This window comes from Cherax quadricarinatus, chromosome 4 (genome assembly GCF_038502225.1).
Source record: "Cherax quadricarinatus isolate ZL_2023a chromosome 4, ASM3850222v1, whole genome shotgun sequence".
In the NCBI taxonomy this organism is placed as follows: Eukaryota; Metazoa; Arthropoda; class Malacostraca; order Decapoda; family Parastacidae; genus Cherax; species Cherax quadricarinatus.
Window position 1 is genome coordinate 45,780,608 of NC_091295.1, and position 12,383 is coordinate 45,792,990.

The window sequence follows — 12,383 nt, forward strand, 5'->3', positions numbered from 1 at the left end:
CTCGCTGCAACATTCATCACCCACGCTTCACACCCATATAAGAGCGTTGGTAAAACTATACTCTCATACATTCCCCTCTTTGCCTCCAAGGACAAAGTTCTTTGTCTCCACAGACTCCTAAGTGCACCACTCACTCTTTTTCCCTCATCAATTCTATGATTCACCTCATCTTTCATAGACCCATCCGCTGACACGTCCACTCCCAAATATCTGAATACGTTCACCTCCTCCATACTCTCTCCCTCCAATCTGATATTCAATCTTTCATCACCTAATCTTTTTGTTATCCTCATAACCTTACTCTTTCCTGTTGTCACCTTTAATTTTCTTCTTTTGCACACCCTACCAAATTCATCCACCAATCTCTGCAACTTCTCTTCAGAATCTCCCAAGAGCACAGTGTCATCAGCAAAGAGCAGCTGTGACAACTCCCACTTTGTGTGTGATTCTTTATCTTTTAACTCCACGCCTCTTGCCAAGACCCTCGCATTTACTTCTCTTACAACCCCATCTATAAATATATTAAACAACCACGGTGACATCACACATCCTTGTCTAAGGCCTACTTTTACTGGGAAAAAATTTCCCTCTTTCCTACATACTCTAACTTGAGCCTCACTATCCTCGTAAAAACTCTTCATATATGATGGGCGACGTGAGACTCGAATCTCTGCCTCTAGCATCCTAGTCAAGTCGAAATATTGTTTGTGTTGGTGCTGCCAATAGCACAGTAGCGGTTCACTTTCAAGTTAAGTATTGAGCAGTTGCTTGGTCACGGGTTTGAGTCCCACACGTTAGCTGTGAGAATATAATAATAGTTAATGTATTATTCATATGTGGTGTCCTGAGCATCCTAAAACAAAATAAATCACTGAACCTGGCAGTGAAGTGTGGGACAAGGAGGAGTTATTTTCAGTCTTAGACTGGAGAGTGAAGTAGTAGAAGCAAGTTCCATAAATAGCTTTAAGATAAGGATGACAAATATCATGGAGTAGGGAGAGAGTGAATTAGTATCGACCAGTGAAGAGGCGGGGCCAGGAGCTATGACTCGACCCCTGCAACCACATATAGGTGAGTACACACACATGCACACATGCACACATACACACACACACACAAACACACACACACACACACACACACACGCACAAACACACACACACACACACACACACACACACAAACACACACACACACACACACACACACACACACACACACACACACACACACAAACACACACACACACACACACACACACACACACACATATATATATATATATATATATATATATACATATATATATATATATATATATATATATATATATATATATATATATATATATATATATATATATATATATATATATGAAAATTTATTAATAAACAAAATACATTTACAGAAAAAAAAATAAACATGAATACAATGGCACAATGTATCAAAGATGATGAATTTCCTCTGTGAAAGAGTAGTGAAGTTCCAAGCGCTTCGTGACTACTGACATTGTCTAGGAACTATGAAAGTATTACATCAAAGGAAGGCAATTAAAGGGCTTAGACTACACCTGGAGACGGGGCGCTCCCTCTCCTGCTGCCTGGAGACGGGGCGCTCCCTCTCCTGATGCCTGGAGACCGGGCGCTCCCTCTCCTGCTGCCTGGAGACGGGGCGCTCCCTCTCCTGCTGCCTGGAGACGGGGCGCTCCCTCTCCTGGTGCCTGGAGACGGGGCGCTCCCTCTCTGCTACCTGGAGACGGGGCGCTCCCTCTCCTGCTGCCTGGAGACGGGGCGCTCCCTCTCCTGCTGCCTGGAGACGGGGCGCTCCCTCTCCTGCTGCCTGGAGACGGGGCGCTCCCTCTCCTGCTGCCTGGAGACAGGGCGCTCTCTCTCCTGCTACCTGGAGACGGGGCGCTCCCTCTCCTGCTGCCTGGAGACGGGGCGCTCCCTCTCCTGCTGCCTGGAGACGGGGCGCTCCCTCTCCTGCTGCCTGGAGACGGGGCGCTCCCTCTCCTGCTGCCTGGAGACGGGGCGCTCCCTCTCCTGATGCCTGGAGACCGGGCGCTCCCTCTCCTGCTGCCTGGAGACGGGGCGCTCCCTCTCCTGCTGCCTGGAGACGGTGCGCTCACTCTCCTGATGCCTGGAGACCGGGCGCTCCATCTCCTGCTGCCTGGAGACGGGGCGCTCCCTCTCCTGCTGCCTGGAGACGGGGCGCTCCCTCTCCTGCTGCCTGGAGACGGGGCGCTCCCTCTCCTGCTACCTGGAGACGGGGCGCTCCCTCTCCTGCTGCCTGGAGACGGGGCGCTCCCTCTCCTGCTGCCTGGAGACGGGGCGCTCACTCTCCTGCTACCGGGAGACGGGGCGCTCACTCTCCTGCTACCGGGAGACGGGGCGCTCACTCTCCTGCTACCGGGAGACGGGGCGCTCACTCTCGTGCTACCGGGAGACGGGGCGCTCCCTCTCCTGCTACCGGGAGACGGGGCGCTCACTCTCCTGCTACCGGGAGACGGGGCGCTCACTCTCCTGCTACCGGGAGACGGGGCGCTCCCTCTCCTGCTACCGGGAGACGGGGCGCTCCCTCTCCTGCTACCGGGAGACGGGGCGCTCACTCTCCTGCTACCGGGAGACGGGGCGCTCACTCTCCTGCTACCGGGAGACGGGGCGCTCACTCTCCTGATGCCTGGAGACCGGGCGCTCCATCTCCTGCTGCCTGGAGACGGGGCGCTCCCTCTCCTGCTGCCTGGAGACGGGGCGCTCCCTCTCCTGCTGCCTGGAGACGGGGCGCTCCCTCTCCTGCTACCTGGAGACGGGGCGCTCCCTCTCCTGCTGCCTGGAGACGGGGCGCTCCCTCTCCTGCTGCCTGGAGACGGGGCGCTCACTCTCCTGCTACCGGGAGACGGGGCGCTCACTCTCCTGCTACCGGGAGACGGGGCGCTCACTCTCCTGCTACCGGGAGACGGGGCGCTCACTCTCGTGCTACCGGGAGACGGGGCGCTCCCTCTCCTGCTACCGGGAGACGGGGCGCTCACTCTCCTGCTACCGGGAGACGGGGCGCTCACTCTCCTGCTACCGGGAGACGGGGCGCTCACTCTCATGCTACCGGGAGACGGGGCGCTCACTCTCCTGCTACCGGGAGACGGGGCGCTCACTCTCCTGCTACCGGGAGACGGGGCGCTCACTCTCCTGCTACCGGGAGACGGGGCGCTCACTCTCCTTCGTCTCCTGCCCCTCACACTCTGGGAGGAATACACCGATAAAACCGAGAGGTTTATAGACTCTGGGCAAGTCGTGAGGATAAACCCCCAGAGCCAGTTAATTACTGGTAATTAGAACGTCACATTACGCACTGTTGAAGCGACTGTTCAGATGATGGAGAATTTTGGTGGTGTGTGTGTATAAAAATGTTGTTCTGGGAGAAGTTTAAGGTGCGTCCATTGTCTTGAGTTTTATGTATGTGATGGATGGTTGATGTTAGAATGTTGTTAATTTTTAAGAAGTACTGGGGATAGATGGTTGATGTTAGAATGTTGTTAATTTTTAAGAAGTACTGGGGATAGATGGTTGGTGTTAGAATGTTGTTAATTTTTAAGAAGTACTGGGGATGGATGGTTGGTGTTAGAATGTTGTTAATTTTTAAGAAGTACTGGGGATGGATGGTTGGTGTTAGAATGTTGTTAATTTTTAAGAAGTACTGGGGATGGATGGTTGGTGTTAGAATGTTGTTAATTTTTAAGAAGTACTGGGGATGGATGGTTGCTGTTAGAATGTTGTTAATTTTTAAGAAGTACTGGGGATGGATGGTTGCTGTTAGAATGTTGTTAATTTTTAAGAAGTACTGGGGATGGATGGTTGGTGTTAGAATGTTGTTAATTTTTAAGAAGTACTGGGGATGGATGGTTGATGTTAGAATGTTGTTAATTTTTAAGAAGTACTGGGGATGGATGGTTGGTGTTAGAATGTTGTTAATTTTTAAGAAGTACTGGGGATAGATGGTTGGTGTTAGAATGTTGTTAATTTTTGAGAAGTACTGGGGATAGATGGTTGGTGTTAGAATGTTGTTAATTTTTAAGAAGTACTGGGGATAGATGGTTGGTGTTAGAATGTTGTTAATTTTTAAGAAGTACTGGGGATAGATGGTTGGTGTTAGAATGTTGTTAGCCTTAAGAAGTGAAGAAGAACCTGATGTCACAAAGTTCTAAACTTCAAGAAAGTTGTAAAATCTTCCCTTAACTCACAAGAACTTTAAGATCATTTAACTCACAAGAATTTAAAGATCATTGAACTCACAAGAACGTGAGTGGGGTCCCTCCCTTCTACCCTCCCTCATGTTCCTCTTCCCTACCCCTTCCTTCCCTCCCTCCCTTGCCTCTTCCCTCCCTCCCTCCCTCCCTTGCCTCTTCCCTCCCTCCCTCCCTCCCTTGCCTCTTCCCTCCCTCCCTCCCTTGCCTCTCCCCTCCCTCCCTCCATCCCAGGCTACTGCCCCAGGCTCTCTCCTATCTCACGCGCGAGAACGGTTTTAGTGATTTTTTTTTTACACCCGAGTTTGGGTCATTCATTTCTCAAGTGTGGACGCACACCTGCCCTCAGGTGTGGGCTCACACCTGCCCTCAGGTATGGACTCACACCTGTCCTCAGGTATGGACCCACACCTACCCTCAGGAATGGGTCCACTACACCTTCCATACCGCCTCAAGAACTGATAAGGTCAAATTCTTGAGTCCTGCAATCAGTTGGTCAAGAGTAATAGAGAGGCGGGATAGGAGCTATGGCTCGACACCTGGAAAACACAACCAGAAGCTTACGGAACGATACTAATTTTGTTTTTAATTTCCTCCGCAGGAAAGATGTGACCCTGAGGAATATGACTTTGAAGATGTTCTAGGTAAGTACCCCCTTGTCCACTTCCCATTTTTTATTAGGATTCCACGAATGCGAAAAAAAAAATGATAATACATTTTACGATTTGAAGATGATCTTTGTAAGTTCATTTCCTCTGCTTACTCGATTTTTGTTTGAATTTAAATAGTCAAAAAGCGAACCTAAAGCGTCCGGTCATAGATAAACACTGTCATAGATAAACACTGTCATAGATAAACACTGTCATAGATAAACACTGTCATAGATAAACACTGTCATAGATAAACACTGTCATAGATAAACACTGTCATAGATAAACACTGTCATAGATAAACACTGTCATACATAAACACTGTCATACATAAACACTGTCATAGATAAACACTGTCATAGATAAACACTGTCATACATAAACACTGTCATAGATAAACACAGTCATAGATAAACACAGTCATAGATAAACACTGTCATAGATAAACAAAGTTAAGTCTGTAGAATTGTGAACAGTGGAATCGGAATACATTATTTCCTCGTATATTGACTTTCAAATGCTTGAGGGAACTGCTAAACTAGCTAGAGTGCACCATATGTCTTCAAGGAGGGAGTAGATTGCAACTTTGGGCTGTCAACTAGTAATTTGAGGAGAATAACGCGGACAACACTTTCAAGTGAACTTCATTAATATAAAAGCGAGAGAGAGGGACACCAGTGAGTCTGCCTGTTATCTCTACCATGCAGGAGGAGCCACATGTCTATGGTACATCCAAGAAAATCAGCAGATTTTTGGATGTCGTTGCTGCCCGGCCCTGGCTGAGTGTTCGCTCTACCAGCTGATGCAGACATAACCAAATGTAAACAATATGAGGAACTATTGACACGTCCTACGTCACTGTGTACTAAAATGTAACAAAAATCATGAATTCAGAGACAACTTACTCACAAGTGGTCAAGAATGTCTCAGTATTGTATCGACAGTGACAAATTTACCAGGTAGCCTCGGAAAATGCACTGACTTTGGGTTACTGTAAGTAACTCTTAACCACATATAAATACATTATCAAGTTTTGTAACTGAATTCATTAATATAAACTCGTTAGTACTATATTGAAGTTAATAAATTTGTAAATAGTTCATTACTACTGTAACTTTTTTAACAAACACAAAAGTTACGGTCACTGTATGGACCTATTATATGCTTCTGTAATGCTGTACAACTCAAGGAAGGTTCATTGATGTTGGTGAGGGGCTCTTGATTTAGGGAATTGGATCTGTGCTCCAGTTCCCAGAATTAAGCCTAAATGCCTTCCACATCCTCCCCCAGGCGCTGTATAATCCTCTGGGTTTAGCGCTTCCCCCTTGATTATAATAATAATAATAATAATGCAATGCTGTAACTACTGCTCACAGGATGGGTCGGTTGGGGTCACTAAACATCACAGAATGAGTACGGCGATGAGTAATAAAATGATCAAACTGAAATAAGAATACGTCTTTGAAGATAATCTAGGTTAGTCTATCTCTTCTTTATAGCTTTTGTTCGGATTACATAAACTGAAACATTTAGGATGGAACGAAAATCCACAACAAAAAGGGAATAGAACATACACACACACACACACACACACACACACACACACACACACATACACACACACACACACACACACACACACATACACACACACACACACACACACACACACATACACACACACACACACACATACACACCCGAACCATGATCCTGCAGGAGAAAGCACGGCTGAGAGGCAAGCAGGAGTTCCGGAGTGTGTACCTCGACCGAGACAGAACACAGGACGAAAGGAAGACAATGAAAGAGAGAGTTCAAAAACGAAAGGAGAAATGGGAGGAAATGAAAAAGGAGAGCAGAATAACCCAGGATCAAATGGAAGGACAAGCGCACCCCCCAGAAACACCTGCAGAAGGACTCCAGCCACGACACCCCCAAGGCAACTGAACAATCCAAACCAACCATCACACACCGATCCCTCTGTTTCCACCCCCCCGCACCACAGTTACAGTATTAGAACAGAAGTTGAAGGTTTGGTACACAAATGCAGATGGATTAACGAATAAACATGAGGAATGGCAAGAAAGAATCAATGAGAAGTCCCCAGACATCATAGCAGTTACAGAAACAAAACTCATGGAGACAATAACAGATGCAATCTTCCCACCAGGATACCAGATCATGAGGAAAGATAGAAGGGGCAGGGGGGGAGGTGGGGTTGCTCTGCTCGTAAAAAACAGATGGAAATTCGAGAAAATGGAAGGAATAGATGAGACGGGAGAAAGAGACTACATAGCAGGTACACTTCAGTCGGGGGAACACAAAGTGGTCATTGCAGTGATGTATAATCCACCACAGAACTGCAGGAGGCCAAGAGAGGAATATGAAGAGAGCAACAGAGCAATGGTGGACACACTTGCTGAGGTGGCAAGAAGAGCTCACTCCAGCAGAGCAAAGTTGCTGGTTATGGGGGATTTCAACCACAGGGAGATTGACTGGGAAAACCTGGAGCCACATGGGGGTCCCGAAACATGGAGAGCCAGGATGTTGGACGTGGTGCTGGAAAACCTCATGCACCATCATGTTAAGGACACTACCAGAGTGAGAGGGGAGGATGAACCAGCAAGATTGGACCTTGTGTTCACCCTGGGCAGCTCAGACATTGAGGACATCAAGTATGAGAGTCCCCTAGGAGCTAGCGACCACGTGGTTCTGTGCTTTGAATACATAGTAGAGCTGCAAGTGGAGAGAATAACAGGAGTAGAATGGGAAAAACCTGACTATAAAAGAGGGGACTACATAGGGTTGAAGAACTTCCTGCGGGAGGTCCAGTGGGACAGAGAACTGGCAGGAAAGCCAGTAAATGAAATGATGGAATATGTAGCAACAAAATGCAAGGAGGCAGTGGAAAGGTTCATTCCCAAGGGCAACAGTAACAACGGGAAGACCAGAACAAGCCCCTGGTTCACCCGACGGTGTAAGGAGGCAAAAACAAAGTGCAATAGAGAATGGAAAAAGTACAGAAGGCAGAGAACACACGAAAATAGGGAGATCAGTCGCAGAGCCAGGAATGAGTACGCACAGGTAAGGAGGGAGGCCCAGCGACAGTATGAAAATGACATAGCATCGAGAATCAAGACTGACCCGAAACTGTTGTATAGCCACATCAGGAGGAAGACAACAGTCAAAGACCAGGTGATCAGATTAAGGACAGAAGGTGGAGAACTCACAAGAAATGATCAGGAGGTATGTGAGGAGCTGAACAGGAGATTCAAGGAAGTTTTTACAGTAGAGACAGGAAGGGCTGTGGGAAGACAGAACAGAAGGGAACATCAAGAGGGAATATACCAACAAGTGTTGGATGACATACGAACAACTGAGGAGGAGGTGAAGAAGCTCTTAAGTGACCTTGACACCTCAAAGGCGATGGGACCGGACAACATCTCCCCATGGGTCCTTAGAGAAGGAGCAGAGATGCTGTGTGTGCCTCTAACCACAATCTTCAACACATCCCTTGAAACTGGGCAACTACCTGAGAAATGGAAGACAGCTAATGTAGTCCCCATATTTAAGAAAGGAAACAGAAACGAGGCACTAAACTACAGACCTGTGTCTCTGACATGTATCGTGTGCAAGGTCATGGAGAAGATTATCAGGAGGAGAGTGGTCGAACAACTGGAAAGGAACAAGATTATAAATGAAAACCAGCATGGGTTCATGGAAGGCAAATCTTGTATCACAAACCTCCTGGAGTTTTATGACAAGGTAACAGAAGTAAGACACGAGAGAGAGGGTTGGGTAGATTGCGTTTTCCTAGACTGCAGGAAGGCCTTTGACACAGTTCCCCACAAGAGATTAGTGCAGAAGCTGGAGGATCAGGCACACGTAAAAGGAAGGGCACTGCAATGGATAAGGGAATACCTGACAGGGAGGCAGCAACGAGTCATGGTACGTGAAGAGGTATCACAGTGGGCGCCTGTTACGAGCGGGGTCCCACAGGGGTCAGTTCTAGGACCAGTGCTATTTTTGATATATGTGAACGACATGATGGAAGGAATAGACTCTGAAGTGTCCCTGTTCGCAGATGACGTGAAGCTGATGAGAAGAATTAAATCGGACGAGGATGAGGCAGGACTGCAAAGAGACCTGGAGAGGCTGGACATGTGGTCCAGTAACTGGCTTCTCGAATTCAATCCAGCCAAATGCAAAGTCATGAAGATTGGGGAGGGGCAAAGAAGACCGCAGACAGAGTATAGGCTAGGTGGACAAAGACTACAGACCTCACTCAGGGAGAAAGACCTTGGGGTGACCATAACACCGAGCACATCACCGGAGGCACACATCAACCAAATAACCGCTGCAGCATACGGGCGCCTGGCAAACCTGAGAATAGCGTTCCGATACCTTAATAAGGAATCGTTCAAGACACTGTACACTGTGTATGTTAGGCCCATACTGGAGTATGCAGCACCAGTCTGGAACCCACACCTGGTCAAGCACGTCAAGAAGTTAGAGAAAGTACAAAGGTTTGCAACAAGGCTAGTCCCAGAGCTCAAGGGAATGTCGTACGAGGAAAGGTTAAGGGAAATCGGACTGACGACACTGGAGGACAGAAGGGTCAGGGGAGACATGATAACGACATACAAGATACTGCGGGGAATAGACAAGGTGGACAGAGATAGGATGTTCCAGAGAGGGGACACAGGGACAAGGGGTCACAACTGGAAGCTGAAGACTCAGACGAGTCACAGGGACGTTAGGAAGTATTTCTTCAGTCATAGAGTTGTCAGCAAGTGGAATAGCCTAGCAAGTGAAGTAGTGGAGGCAGGAACCATACATAGTTTTAAGAAGAGGTATGACAAAGCTCAGGAAGCAGAGAGAGAGAGGATCCAGTAGCGATCAGTGAAGAGGCGGGGCCAGGAGCTGAGTCTCGACCCCTGCAACCACAATTAGGTGAGTACACACACACACACACACACACACATACGATCACACACATACACACACACATACACACACATACACACACACATACACACACATACACACACACATACACACACATACACACACACATACACACACGTGTATGTGGAGTAGTGGAGGCAGGAACCATACATAGTTTTAAGAAGAGGTATGACAAAGCTCAGGAAGCAGAGAGAGAGAGGATCCAGTAGCGATCAGTGAAGAGGCGGGGCCAAGAGCTGAGTCTCGACCCCTGCAACCACAATTAGGTGAGTACACACACACACACACACACACACACATACACACACACACATACACACACACACACACACATACACACACACACTTACCACAATCTTCAACACGTCCCTGGAAACTGGGCAACTACCTGAGGTATGGAAGACGGCAAATGTAGTTCCCATTTTTAAAAAAGGAGACAGAAAAGAGGCACTAAACTATAGACCTGTGTCATTGACGTGTATAGTATGCAAAATTATGGAGAAGATTATCAGGAGGAGAGTGGTGGAGCACCTGGAACGGAACAGGAGTATAAATGCCAACCAGCACGGATTCACGGAAGGCAAATCTTGTGTCACAAACCTTCTGGAGTTTTATGATAAAATAACAGAAGTAAGACGCGAGAGAGAGGGGTGGGTTGATTGCATCTTCTTGGACTGCAAGAAGGCCTTTGACACAGTTCCTCACAAGAGATTAGTGCAGAAGCTAGAGCATCAGGCGCATATAACAGGAAAGGCACTGCAATGGATCAGAGAATACCTGACAGGGAGGCAACAACGAGTCATGGTACGTAATGATGTATCACAGTGGGCACCTGTGACGAGCGGGGTCCCACAGGGGTCGGTCCTAGGACCAGTGCTATTTTTGGTATATGTGAACGACATGATGGAAGAGTTAGACTCAGAAGTGTCCCTGTTTGCAGATGATGTGAAGTTAATGAGGAGAATTAAATCTGATGAGGACCAGGCAGGACTTCAAAGAGACCTGGACAGACTGGACACCTGGTCCAGCAAATGGCTTCTCGAATTTAATCCTGCCAAATGCAAAGTCATGAAGATAGGGGAAGGGCACAGAAGACCACAGACAGAGTATAGGCTAGGTGGCCAAAGACTGCAAACCTCACTCAAGGAGAAAGATCTTGGGGTGAGTATAACACCGAGCATGTCTCCGGAAGCACACATCAATCAGATAACTGCTGCAGCATATGGGCGCCTGGCAAACCTGAGAACAGCATTCCGATACCTTAGTAAGGAATCATTCAAGACACTGTACACCGTGTATGTCAGGCCCATACTGGAGTATGCAGCACCTGTTTGGAACCCGCACTTGATAAAGCACGTCAAGAAACTAGAGAAAGTACAAAGGTTTGCGACAAGGTTAGTTCCAGAGCTAAGGGGAATGTCCTATGAAGAAAGATTAAGGGAAATCGGCCTGACGACACTGGAGGACAGGAGGGTCAGGGGAGACATGATAACGACATATAAAATACTCCGTGGAATAGACAAGGTGGACAAAGACAGGATGTTCCAGGGAGGGGACACAGAAACAAGAGGCCACAATTGGAAGTTGAAGACACAAATGAGTCAGAGAGATAGTAGGAAGTATTTCTTCAGTCATAGAGTTGTAAGGCAGTGGAATAGCCTAGAAAATGACGTAGTGGAGGCAGGAACCATACACAGTTTTAAGACGAGGTTTGATAAAGCTCATGGAGCGGGGAGAGAGAGGGCCCAGTAGCAACCGGTGAAGAGGCGGGGCCAGGAGCTAAGACTCGACCCCTGCAACCACAAATAGGTGAGTACAAATAGGTGAGTACACACACACACGCGCGCACACACACACACACACACACACACACACACACACACCAAGGAAAAAGGGTAATCAATTACTGTAATGAGTTAATTGAATATATGGGAGGAATGGTACCTGGCAGCATGTGAACAAGGGTTCTGAGAGAGGGAGCAGAAACACTGTGAACCGCTTGCTAAAATCCACAACCATATAGAGCCGAAGTGAGAGATGTGGAAGAGAGCCAATTGGGTCTCATTATTTAGGTATAGGGTGAAGCAGGTAACGTTAATTAACCTGTAGGACGGTATGGTTAACTTGCCTACTGTGTAAGGTAAAGGAGAAGATAATAAGTCGTGGAGCACCTGGAGAGAATAGGTCTTACACATAACAAGAAACACAGGTTTACCACTGGAGCTCTATGACACAGTTACTGAAGTGAAACAGGCGAGACAGAGAGAGAGAGAGAGAGAGAGAGAGAGAGAGAGAGAGAGAGAGAGAGAGAGAGAGAGAGAGAGAGAGAGAGAGAGAGAGAGAGAGAGAGAGAGAGAGAGAAGGAACGGTTGTACTGCATATTCTTTGGCTGCAAGAAGGTATTCAACACTATAATACACAAGACAGTAGAGGAGCAGAGAGGGATAACAGGGAAGGCACTATAGTGCATTATAGAGCTCAAACAATAATGTGGCAAAAACTGATTGATTATCCGAGAAGCGGTATTA

The 12,383-nt window shown here is 47.4% G+C and overlaps 1 protein-coding gene across 1 annotated transcript in view; it reads left to right on the forward strand.

Moving 5' to 3' along the window:
• Positions 1-12,383, forward strand: part of LOC128684349 (uncharacterized) — a 207,724-nt gene that overhangs the window by 94,027 nt on the left and 101,314 nt on the right. The window contains exon 4 of the mRNA XM_070096293.1: positions 4,839-4,881. Within this exon, the coding sequence (XP_069952394.1) occupies positions 4,839-4,881 (43 nt within the window). The remainder of the gene's footprint in view (positions 1-4,838; positions 4,882-12,383) is intronic.